Consider the following 22,299-nt stretch of genomic DNA (forward strand, 5'->3'; position numbering starts at 1 on the left):
TATTAATTATATAGTTTTTTGTTCCATTTTTCTTGATCTCTAAGGATGATTAATGTTTGTATTGATTAGTTTAGCAGCCACAGATGTAAATATCTAACATCATTATTGGTAGCGTTAGTATATGTGGTATTTAGAAAGAAATAAAAATGAACCAGTGCAACACCATGAGATGACATCTCTCACATTACCATGTTTTTTTTTTTGAAGGGTGGGATGATTAAAAATGCTTTGATTACAAATCATTTGTGTTGTATGTTGAACTAGTCGAGACAAAGCATTATTCTACAAATTGTATCTGCTACACTTCCAGTTAAAGGTTCGGCAGCAACCCAAACTTTTTGTAGACGTAAGAAAAATTTGTCTTTTAATCATGATTGTAATCAGGATAATCGGGTTGCATCTTCAAGCATATCACTGTAATCACTATTGTAGAGTCTAGATTTGCTCATCAAGGTCCTGAGGTGTTTCAAATGTTTATTTGCTCGGTTTGTGGAGCGCACTTTCTGTCTAACAGGCCTGACCTTTACAACATGATTGAGGAGGCAGAGCTTGGCGCAATCCTACATCTACTTTGAACAGCCCACAGACCACCCTTCTGAATGTTTTTTAACTCAAATGAAGATCACAATCATTCTTCACAAAGATAATTATTAGAGAGATTTTTCTATCGTCTGAAAGAGCTCATAGTCTGCATTACTTCGACACTTTGAATAGTCTTCTGTGATCATAGATGTCCAGTCGAAATTGTGCTTTCTACCTATCACGTGCATTCAGGTATTCTTCACAGAGTATTTTTTTGAAACCCCACCTTTTGTTGTAATACTCTATTTTTTCATGTCATCATTGTATGTGTAATTCAAATATATGTACTACACAAGCGTTTTGTTTCTTAAAAGCACAAAACAGTACTAACAGGAGAATTTCTTTCACCTTTATATTTTGATGATAGACAGTGCAGAAGTGACAAACAGTTCGACTGGAAGATTCATTTCTGGATAGGAGATTTGTGTTTTTTCAAACATTTTGCTAGAGTGTCTGGTGAATGTCCAGTAGGCTATTTCATTTTCATGGCTTTAATCTCACACGTGCCTTTGTTTTTTGACATGAAAATACTTTTCGTGTATAGTATTTGAAATTGGTGGGAAACTTTTGATCTCAGTATAAGATATTACCTTCCAAATTTTCAGCTGTCAATGCTATAAGTTAATAACATTTATCAGCAGAATGACTGTCACATGATCAAGGTGAAGACGGGTCATTTCGCTGACGAAGGCTATAGCGTTGACAGCTGAAAGTTTTGGAGGTAAATATTTTGTATTGAGATCAAATGTTTATCACCATTTTCAGATGAGCTTCTACTCTAACTAATAGCATGTATTCTATCAAAATGTGTGTGTTACTTTTTGAGTAGAAACTTTTTCTATGATGGAAGTCACATTCTATTTATTATGTCTCACAAGTACTAGCACTAGTCAAGTGTAAGAGTATCACTGTACTTAGAAGTTTATTGGCTTAAGCTACTAATATTGCAAGTATTATTATCTGACAAAGGCTGCACTATTTCAATAATGCTATGCTTGACTCCACATTTTTGTGATTTTGATCAATTTACTTTTCAAAGTATAAATACCAACATTGAATCATAGCTTTGTTGGTTTTGATTGCTGGCTTGATTTTGTTCAGGCTCTAATTAGATTTTCCTCTTTCTTTGTTTCTTTGCAAAGTGTATATCATCACTTTTTGTAATGGTTTGAAAGAATATTTCTGTACTCCTCTTGTCTAAAAGAAAAAGGCATGCAAACATACTTAGACGACCAAAGTCACAAAGTATAGTCTTCAGTCTAAATCATAACAGTTTGATGCACAGGTAAGTTTAAGGTAAAGTACACCACATCACTGTCATGTCAAAACATTGGACTTCAAAGAAATTGGGATACTAATGCATGTCATATGACAAGCACTGGGGAACAAGATAAATGTCTATTACAGTATTCCCCACATGTTGTGTGCATTTCTCTCCTATAGCACTGCAGTGGCAGGCTTGATCCAGTGTCTAGGATGATTAATAGTGATTTTGGCACCATGATATTTGTAGAACCACATGTAAACAGCATATGAAATAAATATAATTATAATTATTGAGATTTTAATAATGATGATGATGATGATGATAATGGTAATAATGATAATAATAATGATAACAACAATAATAATTATTATCATTATTATTTTTATTATTATTATCATTATTATTATTATTATTATTATTATTATTATTATTATTATTATCATTATTATTATTATTATTATTATTATTGTTGTTGTTATTTTTATCATTATTGTTGTTGTTGTCATTATGGATAAAGAAGAGGAGAGCAAGTCTAGCCAAACTCTAAAATAACACAAAATTTGGCTAAAAACAACCTAGAATTTAGCATGTGAAATTTATATTCACTCTTCTTGTAGTTTTTTATTCTTCAGAGGTATTTGAAGAGACAGTTTATTCATATGCAATGTACCAAGTACATGTCTGTTTGATATATTTATGTTCACTTGTCACCAACTAACCTTTTATGCATTAAAAAAACAAAAGATGCATCCACAATTCTGTCCTGTTAATATGCGTGGCATTAGTGTTTCTGCAATATGCAAGTATGTTTTCCTTTTATGTTTGTTTTGAAGCTCCTCAGTCTACATATTCACATGTACAAAATCTATCACAAAGTGTGATTTTTCTATTATAACACTGCTATTACTTTGTTAGTACCCCACCTTCGCTAGGTGCCAATTTATACCACCTGTGTCAAGAGCTGTTGTCAGAGGGGCAGTTTTGGTTGAGCTAGTGTTCCATGAGTGACAGTACATACCGTAAGTCCTACCCCCCCCCCCCCAAAAAAAAAAAAAAAATTAAAAAAAATGACAACGGGACCCTCCGCAACGATAACTTTAAAAATAGTGAATCAATCCAAATACAATTTCAAGGTATGAAACTGTAACTTATTACCCACATCTTACAAAAAACCCATCCGATTTGCTTCAGTGGTAAAAGAGAAATGAGGGTCTTAGTAGAGCATGTCAGGAATCCCTTTCCTCCGAGTTATGTCCATTGTGTTCACAGTTCCAAGAGCATCCTTGGAAGAAACAGACCCATTTCTGTGACCACTTAACCAAATTGAATGGGGTTTTCTGCAAAATGTCGGGAAGAAGTTATAGTTTCATTCCCTGAAATATCATTCAGATTGTTTAATCATTTTGGAAGTTATTAATGCACAAATTCGATTGTATTTTTTTTTTTTTTTTGGGGGGGGGGGGGGGGGACATACTGTACATGTGCCATAATATTTGAATCCAGGAACTTTTTAAAAATCAAAGGCCTCATCTACGTATTGTGACACACTGTTCTTGCTTTATCAGTGATACTGTACGTGTAGTGAGCTTATCATGTGGGTCAGAATGAGTGGAATAGGGGAATGTAGAAATTAAAGGCAGAGGATTTGAGTTCTTCAGTAATAAACCAATAAAGGAGAAAGAGAGAAATAGAGGGTGAACATAGGAATTTAGCAACAGAGATAGAGTGGGGATAGATACAAGTACATGTATTGTATATAAATTGGGAGAAAGAGAGAGAGAGAGAGAGAGAGAAACAGACAGAGACAGATGGATACATCAATATGGAGACAGAGGAAAGCAGAGCAAGAGGGGGATAGATACAAAGAGAGAGAGAGAGAGAGGGGGGGGGGACGATAGATACATGTATATGATTTGAGAGAAAGAGAGGGAGAGAAAGACAGACAGATGGAGAGAGATGATATTTTATGGATTGAGAGACAGGAAGACAAAGAGATAAAGAGATGGGGATAGATACATGTAAATGATTTGAGAGAAAGAGAGGGAGAGAGATGGATATATGAATTGAGAGACACAGGAAGACAAAGATAGAGATGAGGATAGATACATGTATCAAATTGAGAGAGAGAGAGACGGAGAGAGATTGATATATGAATTTAGAGACAGGAAGACAAAGATAGAGAGGCAGAGAGGGGGATAGATCCATGTATTATGAATTGGGAGAAAGAGAGGGAGAGATGGATAGAGATGGACATAGAATTGAGAGGCAGAGGGAGACAAAGAAATAAAGAGACCGAGGGGGATAGATACATGTATATGATTTGAGAGAAAGAGAGAGACGGAGAGAGATGAATATATGGATTGAGAGGCAGAGGGAGACAAAGAGATAAAGAGACAGGGGGATAAATACATATATTATGAATTGAGAGAAAGAGGGAGAGAGAAAGAGAGATGGATGTAAGAATTGAGAGACATAGGAAGACAGAGATTAAGAGAGAGCGGGATAGATAGATACTTGTATTATGAATTGAGAGAGAGAGAGAGAGAGATGGATATATGAATAATACGTTATTGAGAGATAGAGGAAGACAAAGAGATAAAGAAACAGAGGTGGATAGATGCATGACTTGAGAGAAGGAGGCGAAGAGATGGATATATGCATTGAGAAGGATTTTATTTAAAAGATAGACATAGATGGAAAGAAGGATGGATACATGAATAGAGAGAGAGAGGGAGGGAGAGAGAGAGAGGGGTGGAGGGAGAGCTCGTGGTAGACAGACAAAATAAAGGAGAAACAAGTGCATTGATGAGAATGTGCTTTTGAGGCTATTGAATTTTTCCTCGCCAGTGCCATTCAATAATTCCGGAGGCTTGCTAATATTCTCTTTCTAGAAACTACATAACATTGTACTATCAAAACAGTAGCAGCTAGGATAATTGCATCTATGTGGATGAAGCAGACAATAGAGATTTAGCGAGGGAGGGAAGCAGAAACAGAGAGAGATCCATGGGAGCATATACAGATGGAGTGAGGTAGGCAAAGAATACCAAAGAAGAATAATTTCTTGATTGATGTCTATAAATACCTAAATAATGCACAAAAATATTTATCGTAAGCATCAGTGATGTGTTGAATTTGATGGGCATGCATGTTTGGCAAAGTAAGCAATTATCCCCCCCCCTTCCCCCCCCCCCCCAAAAAAAAAAAAATAAATAAATAAATAAATAAATAAAAAAAATCAAACTGCCGGTCTCTTTGTAAAAGAACGACCACTGCTTTATCAACTGTCCTTTTCATAAATGTATATTGACTTCTTATTTAACTTAATCTATCCAGAAAGTCAGCAAAAGTATACTCTGAATGCTGAAGAGGGGTGGCTGCACCCCACACCTTTTGCTCTTAAAAAAGAAAAAGAAAACATAATTGTACAAACTCACAACAACATCTACTACAAGTTAAATTTGCCTCTTCCTTCAAAATTTTAGAAGAAAATTCTCTGTTGATGCAGGTCATGATATTGCCTTTTATGCTGGTGAAAACATTTTCTTTTGCTGATAAAAGCTTTTTGTGTTTGTCAAAACTGATGTGGTATAAGGAGACCCACGTCTGATAAATCTCATTTTTTTTTAAATTGTGGCCCAATTTCATTGTGAAAATCTGAACTTATGTTCAGCTCAATAGACAAACTGCCTGTGAATATTCTAAGTATACATGTCTTAATTAAAAGTAAAAATAGCATACCAAACGGCCCATATAAAAACAAGTTTTATGCTTTGATGCAGATATGTAACATTAATCTGTTTTAGCCCTTAATTTAATCCACCATGCACCACTCTATAAAATTCTGAAATGTAATTCGTGGAAATTTGATTATAAATGGAAATGAAAAAAAAGATCACTTAACAATTCACACATATTGGTCAACATCCTTCACCCCAATGATTACTCCGTAAACCATATTTACCATTAGAAAGAGATAAAAGTGGAGGAGCAGGAAAAGGAGAAGGAAGAGGGGATGAGAAAAGAAAAGGAAATGAAGATCAAGCAGAAAAAAACAAGATTCGAAGAAGAAAACTTTTACAATGTGCGGAAGTAAATGAAATACAGTCACACCTGCCTCAGCGGCAACCTGTCTATAGCGGTCACTTTTTTTCCATCTCCCTTGACACATTGTGTGGCCGCTATACACAGGTAGCTGTATTTTCTCTTACATGGTTATCACGTTTCCTGCACAGGACGCAAACACACACATACAATTCATTCACAACCTAACCTATAGGCCTATAGCCCTTAGTCTAAAAACAAAAATAATGAAAAGCGAGAAGAAAGGGGATAAAAAGAGAGAACTTGGCCCCGTCTTATAAAGCCTTCAAATCAATCACAAGTCCCCAAATCAATCGCAACTTGCATTGAAGCTCACATGAAACTTGTGATTGATTTCTATCACAAGTCTTTATAAGACAGGCCCCTTGGCTCGGCTCGGGATGACAAACCCGACAGGCTGCGCCTGTAAGCGCATCTGTTGACCTTTGACTCTTATGGACTCGCCGCGCGCGCATGACATACGTAGCCTTGTACAGTATGATACAGCAATTTTGCGCGTGCGTGCTGAAAAATGAGTGAGTGGTGGGTGGTTCCACGACACACTGGAAGTTCTGTTATGAAAAGGAGCTACAAAATCCGAGAAAATTCTTAATTCAGTTTGTCTCATATTTTGGAGTAATATGACATGGTTGGTTGCTGATGAGGAAACATGATGATGCAGCTGTAAATGGACGAGGCACAGACACCATAACCACACCCAAGAAGTAAAAACGTTGCTGCGCCGTGACTTGTTTGTGAAGCGGAACATACACTTCTCGTATGCCGGACACTGCGGGGACCGACACAGGCAGTGAGAGGATGACGTGCCCGCTGCTTTCCGTATGCGGCTCCGCCTGATCCCGACCCGAGTGGAACTTTGGCCTTTGGCATGGCATGAAACGAGAGTCGTTGTCGTTACCTTGCTTACATCGATGCGACGTTTAGCCAGCACTTGTACTACAGCCATTTACTTCGTTCTTATTTTACAACGCTATTCACGCGTTTAGTGTTTCGATCTCCCATGAAAGCAGTTTGCGCTTGCCTCCCTGTTTATGATAAAAAAATAAGGAATTGTACTGGACAAAAAAGTATCTCTATTCTAATCTGATTTGACTTGTAAATGAATGTAGATACCTCTCATGTTAGATCCAAATTCAGCTCTCACACAGTGCAGTGCCAAGTAAAACTCAAACAGTGTTGCTCATACAAGTTGACTTTGGTTATACTTTCTGGATCATTACTGCATAGAAAACTAGCTCCATCGAACAGTTAGCAATTCTGAATTCATATCCAAAGTGGTGGCTATGCATTCCATTGGGCTATCAAATGTAGAGCTTGGGTACGTACTCGCCTGATGGACTATGCAGACAATAATACAGACTTTGATAAAATTTTCTGGACTCTGTGACCCTCTGGGAGTCTACACTTAACTGCACCATATCGCACCAGTGACCCCATCACGTTCGCTGTTGTGTTACTGGTACAGCTGGTTACAGCGCTGTGGGGTTACTAATATACTCTGCACTGTGCTTAAGTGAGTACGCTGTCATGTTACAATAGATGGTGGCGTCTGTGAGCACTTAGGGGTCAAATCGCTCAGGAATTCATGTGATCGGTATATGCACAGCTAGCTTTCCCATTTTCAGACTTGGAGGTTACATTACGCAGACGAAAGCAATGATGAAAGGGAGCATAAACTGTGATTATAGAACTGCCAAGTGAAGAACTAAATTGTTGTAGAGCATTGCATGGAGCAGCTTGCATGTCTGCACTAGCGGTGAGAATTTGGACAGTGGGCAGCTTATCTGATACACACTTGTATGAGCATCTCGCTCTTAAACACAGTTCAAACTCAAGATGAGCGGAAGTCGAGTGGACCTGAAGGTTGTACTCCTTGGTAGAGAGTACGGAGGAAAGACGAGCTTAGTGGAACGCTACCTTCACGATAGATTTCATGGTGATGTGCCGTACCAAAACGTGAGTGTGAGTTACACATCTCTTTTCATCCCTCTCTGCTCTGCAAAGAAAGCAGTAAGCTTGTGCACTGCTGGTAGCAAGGGGATAGCACTGCGGAGGTGTGAAAGGCACGGATACTTGCTTGCCAATGGGCAATTTCTTGTGAGCTAATGCATGCATTCCATATTCGTTGGAGGAGAAAAGAATAATTACCAAAAAAAAAAAGTAACTAAGATGTGGAACTACGGGCATGCAACAGATGGCCAGCAATTACCCCAGGTGCCATTCAAAATGCAACAAGAGTAAATGTTTAGGTCACAGATTTATATTCAACAACATCTGAGGCAAGAATTGCCCCCCCAAAAAAAAAAAAAATAAATAAATAAATAAATTTAAAAATAAATAAATAAATAAATAAATAAAAATAAAAATAATAATTATAATAATTGTAATAAAAAAATTAATGAATATTTAAATACATATTCAGCAAAATGTCATCTGACCTGTACTGGACCAGTGAAATGAATGCTACAATGGGAATATATGAGTGCAATTGGTAAAACCTGTTGATAATGCATGTCCAGAGGAGACAGAAAAGGTGGTCTTTATGGCCAAGTGATCTTTACAAACATGTTTATTTATTGCTCTTCTTGACAATAAAGTTAGTTGTACTAAAAGTGGGTGTTTACTTTTAAAGTCGGGCTTTGCTGAGCAATATGCTTGCTTTCTAACTGCAAAAAAAAAAAAAAAAAAAAACTCATCCAACATTTACTGATACATTGTATCACATGAAAAGTGATGTCATTTGCAGCACAATCATTTCTTTTGCTTGCTCTGCACTTTTAGAAAGCTAAACATTTCTGCATGGCTTCTGAAGATGGCGTGTGATGTTTTCTACTGGATTTTTCAAAATATGAGGCAGTTCCTTGATGCACACTCAAGAAAAGTCACATTTTTGAGTCATACAAATTGTATGCTCAAAAATACAACCTACTGGATATAGTATACACATGCAATTCATCATAAATTTCTTTCTGCTTGCACAAGTTTACTCTTCTCTTTTGATTGATTAACTGCCTTTTTACTTTTTTCTTTGTCTTTTTTTATATTTAGATAAAGTGTATAACTTTTCTATATGCCAAATATGGAACAGCAAGGAATTTGCCATGATATTACATACCATGTACAGGCATGATGTGAAATGACTGTGGCAAAGTAATGCCTAGTTCTGTGAATGACCATCTAACACTACTAGCAGTGATGACAGGGTATGTCAAGTGAGAAAGGGGCAAACTCAACTGAATTCACAAATTATTTCTTATCAGTCACATTTGGTGATATCATTTGACTGAAAGTTATGGTAATAGAATTATATTGTATTGAAGAGAAGAACATTAACTGGAGACAAAGTCCAAGGTTTAATGGGGTCCTGTACATGTTTTATGACGAAGAGGTGAATTGTCATACAATTTATGAGGCAGAAATACATATTATACCACCATTATATGTACAGGTACAATCAACATCTCAGTACAGTAGCTTATTTTTCAGTGATGTCTGACTAGTAGCTGAGAGTTTTTAACAAGAAAATTCAGACTTGTCTCAGCTTATCTGTTACTGAATAGATTATGGTACATCGTGATTCTGTTAAAGGGGAAAGTGGTATGATAGAAAATAGAAATTCTTGTCCGCAATCAGCATGAAATATAAAGCTCTCGTGATTAAGTCTTATGGCCAGAACAGCATTTCCTTCCTGAAACACACTGTAGGCCCTACATGTGAAAAACCAGTGTGGTGTTTGATAAAGATGCAAGGTACTAATGTGAGTAGGACACTATTTGCAAATGTACTGTTTCAGTGACTGTAGGAAACAATATTCCATGATATGTTGGATATGATTACAGATGATGATCCAGATGGGTTATAGCCCATTGGATATTTGCTCATTGCAAGCAACTTATAATTTTTTATCAAATTTTAGGGAGGATTCTTGAAAAGGATTACTTTCAAATTACAGTTAATGTTAGTCAACCTGATATAAAAAGGCAAGTTAAAAGCTTAGTCCATGATTAAAAAAGAAATAGAGATTTAAGCTAAAAGCCTAAAAAAAGGTAAATATGATGTCTTCATAGTACCAGGTATACATTTTCATTAAAGAGAAATGTTTAGGCTTTCTTACAAGAAATGCATTATTGAAAGGAAAAATTAACTGGCCTTAAACAAACTGACTTGATTTAGTAGTCTAAAGTTTGGTCACTTATGCATAATGCATTATTGAGAGGAGAAATTAACTGGTCTTCATGAAATATTGTAATTTAGTGTAGTCAGATAGATTCCACATATGATGTACACTGTAGTTTTGCAACTAAAACTACATTATATACATCAATATACTGCCTGGCAAGCTATTTTCCAAATCTGCATTAAATTACTGTATACTGTAAGAAATAAAACAAAACAGAAATTAGAAATGTACAATGTATGTTCTGTATTAAAATTTATACATCTGTTTACAGAGCTGCCAGTTAGTATCAGGTACATACCTCTGAAACCCTTGGAACCTTTTTTTTTTAAAGTCAAAAGTAAGGAAATCAGGTTTTCAAATGAAAAAAAAATAATTCTCCCAAATTCGCAGGATAGCATGCTACGCGTAAGTAGTTTTTTTTTTTTTTTTTTTTTTTTTTTTTTTTTTTTTTTTTTTTTTTTTTCAAACGCATTTATGTCCCAACCCCAAATCCTGACACCATTATTCAACTAAATATTATTTTGAAGTTATTCAACCTTAATAACATGTCCTACAGTTGAATAATAGAAAGACAGATTATTTGTTATACATGTTATAGTTGTGTACACAGTCGGTAGGAAACTGTGGGATGATGACATTGTCGGTTCAATCGTTTGTGTGTTCATGCCGGCTGCAGACGTAGGTGAGGCTTCTTGATTTGGTGGGTTTCCATTGTTTCCTTTTTTTTCTTCTTTTTCTTGTCGGGCTGGTTTGTGGCTACGCTGAAATACCTGTAGAACAAAAGTAATGTTCTAGGATAGTGTTTGAACAGTTTTTTTCTTTCTTTTCATTTTCTGGCAATGGTGGTTAATGTATCGACATATTGTCTGTTGAGAATGATAAGGGCGTTAAGTTGTCACTTAACCCAGTTAGGTAGATATAGTTATACGTCGGCTTTCATATTGTTTCTCAAGTTTTCAGTGACGTTTTTTTTGTTTGTTTGTTTGTTTGTTTGTTTGTTTTTTTGTTTTTTGCTCGGTAGAGAATGGGGTATGACAGGTTTGGTCGCAGCCGCCGAGGAAATGACTTTCGTTGTGTATTTTTCTCTCAATACCGGTTCTTGAAATTATTTTGGTGTGTTAAAACCGAAGTTTGTATATAGGTATTGTGAATCGTTGATTCTGGTGCGTGAAAACCGAAAATTGTATAAAAAGGTATGTTAAACATTGATTTTATTTTAGGTTTCTGATTGGTATATAGTATTAACATCAAGGTTATTTATTTGTAAGTACAGTAAGATGAATGCAATATAGATGAATGTGTTGTATGGTTCTGTAGTTTTTTTTTTTGTATTTTGAGGGGGATATTTGTTCCAAGATGACGAAATAGTTTTAACAGGATATGTTTTTTGGTATATTTATTTACAAGGAAATGTATTAGTACTAGACTGATATAAGTGTTAATGATAATTGGAGATTTTTAATGTGATGTAAAAGCGGGAAAGCGGGGGCAACGGCAGAGCCTGTATGTACTGTCTTGTTTTTTGTTTTTGTTTTGTTTGTCTCCGTTGTTGCTAATGCTTGTGCGAAGTGTGTAGTAGCATTAGTAGCAGTAGTTTTATTAGTAGTTGTAGAAGTAGAAGTAGTAGTAAGACTGTGTATTGGTACAGCCTTTCAAGCAGAGAGGCACATTTTGTTCTATGTATGTTGTTTGTTGGAAAAAGCTCACTGGGTATATTAGAATTCTTTTGTAAATATGAATAAGATTGATATTATTTCGATGAATTGTCGTGGTTTGGGCAATCGGAAAAAAAGGAACGAGGTTTTTGATTTTTTGAAAGTGAGTAAATTTCATATATGTTGTTTACAGGATACTCATTTCAATGCCTTAGAAGAAGAAAATTTAAGAAGAGAGTGGGGCAGTGATTGTTTTTTTAGTTTTGGCACATCAAATTCAAGGGGCGTAGCGATATTATTTCGTGAAGATATCACTATAGATATAAAAGGATATGAAACAGATGATAAAGGTAATTGGTTGATTTTAGATATGAAGTTATGTGAAAATTCATTTTCTTTGGTTAATATTTATGGGCCAAATACAGACTCCCCGGGGTTTTATGAAAATATTCAGAAGCTTATATTTAAAAGAGAAAATTCGTTAGTTATATTTTGTGGAGATTGGAATTTGGTACAAAATTTTGATCTGGACACATATAATTATGTACGGTTAAATAACCCTAGAGCAAAGAAGAAAGTGGATGAAATGAAATGTGATTTGGAGTTGGTAGATCCGTGGAGAATACAACATTCTACAGAGAAACAGTTTACATGGCGTCAAAATAATCCTTTGAAATTAGCTAGATTAGATTTTTATTTGATATCTAAGAAAGCATTAACATTGGTTGATAAGGTAGATATAATGTCAGGTTTTAGGACGGATCATTCTTTGATTACATTAAGTTTGAATTTAGGATATTGTAGGGGGCCGAGTTATTGGAAATTTAATAATACATTATTGAAAGATGATGTGTATATTGAAAAGATAAAAGAATTGATTACACAAACAGTTAAATTTTATGCGATAAATGATATTTCTTATGATTGTAGAGATTGTCAATTTGTTATTACTGATCAATTATTTTTTGATACATTATTAATGTTGATAAGAGGTGAAACAATAAGTTATATGAGTTATAAGAAAAAATTGGAAAAGAATAAGGAAAAGCAATTAGAAAAAGATATAATTGAGTTGGAAGGATTGTTGTTAATACAACAAGATGAAGAATTTATTTTAGAGGAATTAAAAGAAAAGAGAGAATGTTTGGATAAAATTAGACAGGAAAAAGTGAATAGTATATGTTTTAGATCGAAAATTAAATGGATGGAATTTGGTGAAAAGCCTTCAACATATTTTTTGAATTTGGAAAAGAGTAATGTTATAGATAAGCAAATTTTACAATTGGTGGATAAAAATGGAAAGATATTAAATCAGCAACAGGAAATATTAGAGGAAGTAGCAAATTTTTATAGTTTATTATATAAGAAGCAAAATGTTGAAGATATGGATTTACAAGAAATTTTAGAAGGTCAAGATATTCCAAGGTTAAACGAAGCACTTAGATTGTCTTTAGAAGGCCCTTTGCAAATAGAAGAATTGGATCAAATGTTGAAAAATATGAAAAATAATAAGTCACCTGGAATGGATGGATTTACTGTTGAATTTTTTAGAGTATTTTGGGAAGATTTGAGGTTTTTAGTGTTGAGATCATTGAATTATGCATATACAGAGGAAAATATGTCTTTTTCTCAAAAATTGGGTGTTTTAACTTTGATTCCTAAAGAAGATAAAGATAAGTATTATTTGAAAAATTGGCGACCAATTTCTTTGTTGAATGTAGTTTATAAATTAGCATCGGGATGTATTGCGAATCGAATTAAGAAGGTTTTGTCTTTTGTGATAAGTGAAAACCAGAAAGGGTTTTTATCAGGTAGATTTATTGGAGAGAATATTCGCCGTTTATATGATTTGATTTTGTATACAGATGTCAAAGATATTCCAGCATTATTATTATTGATTGATTTTGAAAAAGCTTTCGATTCAATCTCTCATGAGTTTATAACAAAAGTGATGTCATTTTTCAATTTCGGTCCCTCAATAATTTCTTGGATAAATATTTTATATGCTGATGCTTTTTCGTCTGCTCAGATTAATGGTTTTTTTACTGAGAGATTTAAGATAGAAAGAGGTTGCAGGCAAGGCGACCCTCTTTCTCCATATATATTTTTGTTGTGCAGTGAAATATTAAATTTGATGATTTCTGGACCTAATTCATTTGAAGGGATAAAAATAGATAATATGTTTCATAGAATAGTTCAATATGCGGATGATACACTGTTGACATTAAATGGTACAGAGAAGGATTTATTTATAGCAATGAATATTGTAGATAGATTTGCAAATATATCTGGTTTAAAAATCAATGAAAATAAAACAAAAGTAATATGGATAGGGAAATGTAAGAATAAAGAAGATAGAATGTTGCCTGAAAGGAATTTTCATTGGGTGTATGAAGGAGGTTTTAAGTATCTGGGTATACATTTTTTTGTTGATTTAGAGAGAACTGTTCAGTATAATTATTATGACAAAATGGAAGTGATTAGGAAACAAATGAACTCTTGGCGTAAACGCTCTTTAACAGTGCTTGGTAGAATTGTAGTTATTAAGTCATTGTTGTTATCAAAATTGAATTATTTGTTTTTGTCTTTGCCAAGTCCTAAAGGTAATTTTTTGAATGAGATAAATGATATGTTTTATAGTTTTATATGGGAAAGGAAGCCGGATAAAATAAACAGAATTCAAATGTCTCAGACATACGCACAAGGTGGAGTGAAAATGATAAATATTTACACACAGGTTACAGCACTGAAAATATCATGGATTAGGCGATTGTTATTTACAACGGATAAATGGTCAGAAAAATTATTGAGTATATTTTTACCCCGTACCCATCAGTTAGACATGAGTCTCGGAAATGATTTTTTCTTTGAACAAGCCTCACATACGTGTAATCCCTTTTGGAAAGAAGTATTCACAGCTTACGGCGAATTACTTTCGGTTTATTGTAATAATTTTCAGTGTCAACCTTTGTGGAAAAATAATAAGATTACTATAGGAAATGCGTCGGTTTTTAAACGAAAGTGGTATCAAAAAGGAATTCGTTTTGTTAATGATTTGTTAGATGAAGAAGGAAATGTATTATCATTTACTGCCTTTAAGAGGAAATATGATGTTGACGTTAATTTTTTAGATTATTTTGGAATATGTCATGCGGTTAAAAAAGCAGGTTGTGATAGAAGTATGAATAATATGGAAAAGTTTTGTCAACCAATTATACCTGATATTTTACAGTTGGTTATAAAACATTCTAAAGGATGTTCACATATTTATGCTGTTTTGTTAAAGAATAGAAATAATGTATATCAATGTAAAGGATTTTTAAGATGGCGACAATTGATACAACTTGAAGAAAAGAAATGGCAATCTTTTTCGTTGGCCCCGTTTAAGAGCACGGAAGATGTTAGTTTACGATGGTTTCAGTTTAAAATAGTTCATAGAATTTTATATACAAATAAGATGTTGAATAGAATTGGATTGGTTGAAAGAAGTGAATGTTCATTCTGTAATGTGAATGTTGAGACTTTAATACATTTTTTTAGTGAGTGTCAATATGTTGAAAGATTGTGGGTTGAAGTAAGAGAATGGATTAATATTAACACGGGGTTAGAAATAACATTTACGACGGAAAATAAATTATTTGGTTTTGGGGGTATTAACAATTCGGCATTGAATTGTATTACCATGCTTGTGAGATATGAAATTTATGTTTGTAAAATAAGAAAAATAATACCTCGTTTTGATTTATGTAAATATAGTATAAGGGAATATTATGATAGAGAGAAATTTATCGCAAGAAATAATCATAAGTTGCAAGTGTTTCAGAAAAAATGGTGTCTTTTTAGACACCTTTTTTCTTGATGTATATTGTATTGAATTCGAAAAAAAAGCATGATGTTATTTGAAATATGTTGTAATATGTGTATAGATGAAAGAGAATAATAAATATCCCAGTGAGGGGGAAAAAAAAAAAAAAAAAAAAAAAAGTAGACACAATTTCCATTTTAACAGTGAAATGTGTGTGTGTGTGTGTGTATGTGTGATTTTGTGTGTGTGTGCATCAATAGTTTTTTTAATCTCTATCTATAGAGGGTTGTTTCCCTGCATTTTTCATATTAATTCAAAATAATAGATTTTATGGAAGAGATATATATGAGGAAATGGTAAATCAAACAGCTTGACAATATTTTATGCATTCTCATTTTATCTCATATAATTTATTGTCTCATTGTTGTGATCTGCATTTTTCCAACCTGCCATTTTTCTTTATTTAAATTTCTTCAGAAGTGTGCCAGTTCTTTGTGTCTTAAACAAAATTGAATGGCAGTAGGAGTTTCAGCAGTATGTATCATGTTTGCTTTTTGTTTTTTGTTTTTTGTTTTTTGTTTTATTTCAGACCATTGGTGCTGCCTTTGGAGCCAAGAAGGTGGAAGTGTATGACAGGACAGTCACCATGGGAATATGGGTAAAGATTATCATTATTTTTTCAATCAACATCAGTAGATTTATTTTATGTTTTAATGTATCATTAATTCAGTATATGCACAACCACATTTGTGTGATGTTTGCTTTGATAATGCTTGATGCTAATAAATGTAGTTGTGATATATACTGTATTATATGCCAAACCAATCCCTTTAGACATGCCCTTCCTAGTGGTTTCAAGTCTCTGTCAACTTGTAACACAAGAAGTCCCCAGCAGACTGGATGTTGACTTTCATGCTTGTCTCAGAACCAGTGTCCAATCGATGCAGATGATTGTGCTGATATACAAATACAACTGTAATACACAGGTGAGAGTGCGTTAGCATCTCCACTAACGTCACGAACTCAAACCTGTGTATTATTTGATTTATGAAATGGGTCGAAAACTAACAGCATTTTTCATGTACCTTTGTGGGTCAATACCAGTCAGCTACATTTAGCACTCGCTCAAAAGTCAAGATGTCCGAAGATGTTCGTTCCAAACATTTACGCACGTCGCACTCGGAAATCCCGCACATATAAGTACTGTATGTATATAAAGCGTATACATATGTATGCCACATGTTATGCACAAGAAAGGCCGGCTTGCAGCCCGAACTAGAAGTTGTTTACAGGATTGACAGCGCGTATAGTAGCACGCGACGCACTTGTAACAACTGATCGAGTGTGCACTGCTAGTGTAAACATTGTGATGTCAGTGACTTTACGCTTTTTTGCACGGCCGTGCAATAGTAAGAAATCATGAACGCACACGTGACTCATTTCAGTGACTTCCAATTGGCTACATTCTTGAATCCATTTTATAACATGTGATAACGAGTTTAATACTATGATTTGAATTGAGCAATTTTACAAAGAAAGAAAACTGATGTCCATGTGGCATCATATTTGAGACACTGTTATATTGTATCCGTCCCTTCTTGGATCGAATGAGGTAAAAATGATTTAGTGCATTCAGAATATCACCAGAAGATACATACATTTGAATGAGATTAGCCCACGCTATGGGATCTTGATGATCAAGAGCAGCCGAGAATACAATCCTGATTAATGAACAGACTCTAACCTACACCATCATTCCAGAAAAGTAAAAGTAAAGTAAAGTAAAGATACCATTTAAGTAGACAGGAAGGACTATGCAAATAAATGTAGTATTCTGGACAATTTTAAATCTTACGTGCAGTGGCAGTAATATTTGTACAAAGAAAATGGTTAAACTGTTCAGAGTTTGTGTAAAATGCAGCGTGTAAGATCATTCAGAGATCTATTATGAATACAGAGAACATTGAGGTGTGAACTTTGAGGACAAAGGTGACCTGATACTGTCTTGTAGAATCCTTCCAAACTAATGAGTACCGGTACTTAATATGGAAGGAATTATTATATATATGCTGAGCTATTGAAGCGAGACAGACCAACTAATGTTACCCTAGCAACCACTTGTCCATTGCTAGCTTGTATGAAGGCATTGTTTACCTCAAATCTCCCTTCTACAGGTAATATAGACCAGCGGCAAATACTGACAGCATAAATGTGTCTATGTGTGTGAACATTCTTCTCTTCAAACATTGAGCATTCACCCATGTACACTGTGTATGATGATGTGTACCATCAGCATGTGAATTCTAGTGCTCTACAACAATTTTTGTTAAAGGGACTGTACAGTACTGGTTGAGGTGGGGATTCATGTTTTGAACATTCCTAAGTGAGATAATGAAAAGCCTCTTATGAAATATGAAAGAGCATTTAATTTTAAGAAGGATTCAATGTTTATTTGATGAAAATTGGTTTTCAAAAGGCTGAGATATCCAAAAAAGTGCTAATAATAAAAGGCGACATGCCACAACTTTATTAGGATCTCTGTGTTTCACCTTGTTTTTGGATATCTTAGCCATTTCAAAACCGATTTACATCGAATTAACTTTTGATACCCCTTAGAATTGCATGCTCTTTGACATCTCATAGAGTGGTTTCTGAATATCTCGCAAAACGTTAAAAGCTAAATCCTCACCTGGACCAGAACTGTACACACCCTTTAACCATATTGTGGAAGAATTAGTTACAAGTGTTCTTTTGATGTATTTATAAAGCACCAATGAAACAAATAATCACATCCTCACAGTGATTAAAATAATACACCATAGTTCTTTAGCACTGATGATTGACACAAAGGATTACCGGTAGTCATAGTTTAGTACTGCTTCAAAGAAGAAGAAAATGTGTCAATTCCAGCTGACTTGCCAAAGTTATTGCTTAAATAAAATGTGACATCTGCAGTTTGATATACATGTACTTGTACACTGCTAAGCCAATTGTGCAAGCTCTTTACGGTGACCAAATCTCACATATTTTTCTGAAGTGCAGTAACATTACTAGTTTCCCTCAATAAAAATGGGCCTCTGTATTGGTTCAATGTTTTGTGATGTTGGCACTAACAAACTGGGTTTCTTCTCACAGGACACTGCTGGCTCCGAAAGGTACGAAGCCATGAGCCGAATATACTACAGAGGGGCCAAGGCTGCCATTGTCTGTTACGGTAAGGAAACATAAACTTCGGAGTTTACCCAAATTGATTTGGGATGATTACAATGCATAGTGAAAGAGAAGCCTGAAAATATGAGTTATTGACTGAAACCAAGAGAAATGCATTTGATTTAACTTTTTATAAGATAAGGTGTAAATGTCAGAAAACTTAGCAAACATAATCACATAATTCCATGTAAAGGTTATATATATATCCATATAATTCACTTTTATTCTGTGTGGATGGTCATGTACACATATTTTTAGGGTAAGGGGAAGCATGTCTCTGTAGTACAAATACTTACCAATTCTTCATTGGTACATAATATAAGATTTTTAATAGCGAGAATGGGGGGGGGGAGGTGGTTGGCTAAAATATTTCCATTTGAAAGAGCTTCAGTATTGATGATGATTCTTTGTTTGGAAGAATCACTCGTGTTTAATAACACCCATTCTTTGACATACAGGGTTTGCATTTTCATTCAGGTTTGTGAAACTATTGTCCTTGAAAGTCAGTTTTCCTTTTGATGTAAAGCATGGGAAGTGCAAATAGCTCTTTGAGTTTCTTTTCAAATTATGTGTAGTTTCGTTTTTCATTTTCATCTTCAAATATTGTTGGCCAGCTTGTGCAAGATGCATTGTGGCACTAAAACATTTCAGCAACTGGTTGGTTGTGTGTATGTGTGGAAAAAAAAACAACACACCACTATTCGTTGTCCTTATTTTTTTCCTAATCACGTCTGTGATTTCCACTCTAGCTGCTAACCAGATAGTATTATTGGTAGCTTTTGTTTGTGCCACACACACACATCAAAAGGGCTGCTTCAGAGGTTCAAAGATCAGATGTGTTCGCCTCCCAAAAACATGTATACCAAATGATTGGTGGAATACGACCATGTACATTGACCCTTTATGCCTATCATGTGCCCAAGTGCTTGGCTAAACTTGGCAAGCTTTTTTCATCACTATTCAGTGATCCATACAAACTTGACCAGTCATGAAGTTAGCAAGCCCACTCAGGTGTAGCAGTGTGGCTCAGTGCACCAGATATTCCATGCTTAGATACAATAGGGATTAGGGGGATTAGATAATCTCTATTCATTGACGATTGTTTCCAGACAACTGTGCAAATTGGTGTGGAAAGCACTCCAGTGTTCATACAGGAGAGATTAGGAGGATTAGATAATCTCTATTCATGGACAATTTGTTTCCAGACAACTGTGCCAACTGGTGTAGAAAGCACTCCAGTGTTCATGCTGAGAGGGGAATAAAGCATACATGTAGGAAGGGGTTAAGGCCCTATACATGTATGGTTCCATGACATTTGCTCCTGGGACAATTGCTTAGGTATCTACAAGGTACCAAAGCCAACCATAAACTAAAGCCTACCCACAAACATAACCCTAACCGTACTCCTAATCCTAACGTCAAACTAAACCTAAAACTCTATCACAACTCTAACCCTAAGTCTTTGGAGAAAACAAGACCGGAGCAGTTGTCACAGGAGCAAATGTTATGTTACTGTTCATATGAGCCTTGACAATCTCAGATGAACAGGTCTACGCTGAATGATGTTGAAATACATACTGAGTTTTAGATGGCAGGACTTCTTTTTTGAAAGATCATTTGGTAGTCTTTGTGAGCGTAAAATGTAAGGCAAAGCTCAGGGACAGAAAGCTGAGTTTGCCATTCTAACTTCCCTAAAACTTCAGCATCAACAATGAAACTTGGCCTGCAGGCCTGGGTGTCTTCTTTTAATAGGCAATTTGAAATTAAACGGAAAATGACATCACTGAGTAATCCAATACCTTGACATCATCTGTAACACAAACTGTAATCACCGCATGCTGTTCACATACAATCATTATATGACAGTGTTTTTCCAAAGCCTGAATTGCAGTTAGCAGTGCTCTTGCTCTTAGTGCAGATACAAAGTCCATCTGATAAGCGTCCTGTGTTGCCCTTGAGTGAAAAGTTTGTAGCTTTGCTATTTCTGAAATAAACAGGTTCTGCAGTTTAACTGCCATGTTATTGAATTCATATCTGAACTTTTCTAGTCTGTAATTTTGGGCACTCATCCTTAAATGAGTGATAATAGTAAAATCAGTGATCCCATACATGTTTGCCATTGTGAGTAATATATCTCTGACCTTTTTTGGTGTGTGTTTTGTTTTGTGTCTTTTTTCATATTCTATATGTACATGTGACCTGTGGTTTTGTATCTATTCATTTATTTATTTATTTCCTTAACCTTTTATTATAGTGTGAGATGTTATACCACTACCTGTGCATCCAGTGCTCTGAAAAAAGGAAGAAGAAAAAAGATGCATTATCATGAGCTTTATATTCAAAAATACTGGATTATTGTTCTTTCCAGAAGAGTAAAAAAAAAAAAAAAATGGATCATATGTGTATTATGCTGTATGGTGTACATACTTGAATTTGCGTCCATCCTGTTTTTGCTATTTTTATATCACAGCCATATGGTCAATGGATAGTTAAAGGGAGTATGAATCCACAAAAATTTGGGGCATTGAAACTTGGAAAGTTATACCTTGGTTCATTGCATTGTACAGATGAACTATGTAATGTAATGAAATTCAAAGTTACTGTTTGGGTAGAATGTAAGATTAGTGTCAAATGTCATGGTCATTTCACAAAATTTGCCCCTCAAGGACTAATTCAGCCACCTTTTGCAGTGTTGTGTAGTAGATATTAATGTGATTTCATATCAGCAAATGCTTTCTGCCATTGACCAATCATGTTTCAGAAAACATGTATTGACAGCCATTGCGGTTTTTAACCGTAGATACACATTTTACCAGGGTGATATGCACCTTGCTATTCTTAGGTATGTTAGTTGATATTGATTTGTAATGATGATGTACCTCTTATTTTATGGGGTTCTTTTTTCTTTTTTGGCAGTAATTCTAAGATGAAGTTGATACAGAAACTGATACTTAAGCACATGTGTATATTGAACATTAATTTCACATTATAGGTTCAAAGAGAATGTTTATGGCTATAAATATTGATTTTACATGTAACCAATGTTTAACGCTGGCACCGGTCCAACAGTCCCAGACTGGTAAAAATGACTGCTGGCCAGCAATTTCTTAGGAATTGACAAATTTAGTGGCAAAATGCAAAAACAAACAAACAAACAAACAAACAAACAAACAAACAAACAAACAAACAAACAAACAAACAAACAAACAAACAAACAAGCAAACAAACAAACAAACAAACAAACAAACAAATCTGGGTATCTACTAGTCTGACAGAGACAGGTCAAACCAGTATGTAGAAAAAATGTGTTGGTGTGCAGCCGTGATGTATCCACCATACCTTTAACAGAATCAGTCACACTGTATTACTGTATGTCTTTTTCTGGAACACAGATTTGACAGACGAGCAGAGCTTTGGGAAAGCAAAATTCTGGGTCGAGGAACTCTTGAGAAATGAAGAGGTAAGAGGCTGTTTAATCTTGTACAGTGTTTTTATG

General features: G+C 34.9%; 1 protein-coding gene across 1 annotated transcript in view; it reads left to right on the plus strand.

Annotated features, from left to right (window-relative positions):
• Nucleotides 1-7,524: 7,524 nt before the first annotated feature.
• The window catches only part of LOC139739882 (ras-related protein Rab-24-like), a 31,329-nt gene continuing 16,554 nt past the window's right edge, over nucleotides 7,525-22,299 (plus strand). The window contains exons 1-4 of the mRNA XM_071650485.1: nucleotides 7,525-7,915; nucleotides 16,183-16,251; nucleotides 18,729-18,807; nucleotides 22,196-22,263. Of these exons, the coding sequence (XP_071506586.1) occupies nucleotides 7,790-7,915; nucleotides 16,183-16,251; nucleotides 18,729-18,807; nucleotides 22,196-22,263 (342 nt within the window). The 5' untranslated portion in view covers nucleotides 7,525-7,789. The remainder of the gene's footprint in view (nucleotides 7,916-16,182; nucleotides 16,252-18,728; nucleotides 18,808-22,195; nucleotides 22,264-22,299) is intronic.

This window comes from Diadema antillarum, unplaced genomic scaffold (genome assembly GCF_040938485.1).
Source record: "Diadema antillarum isolate AM-2024a unplaced genomic scaffold, OU_Dant_1.0 seq00000821_RagTag, whole genome shotgun sequence".
NCBI classification, from domain to species: Eukaryota; Metazoa; Echinodermata; class Echinoidea; order Diadematoida; family Diadematidae; genus Diadema; species Diadema antillarum.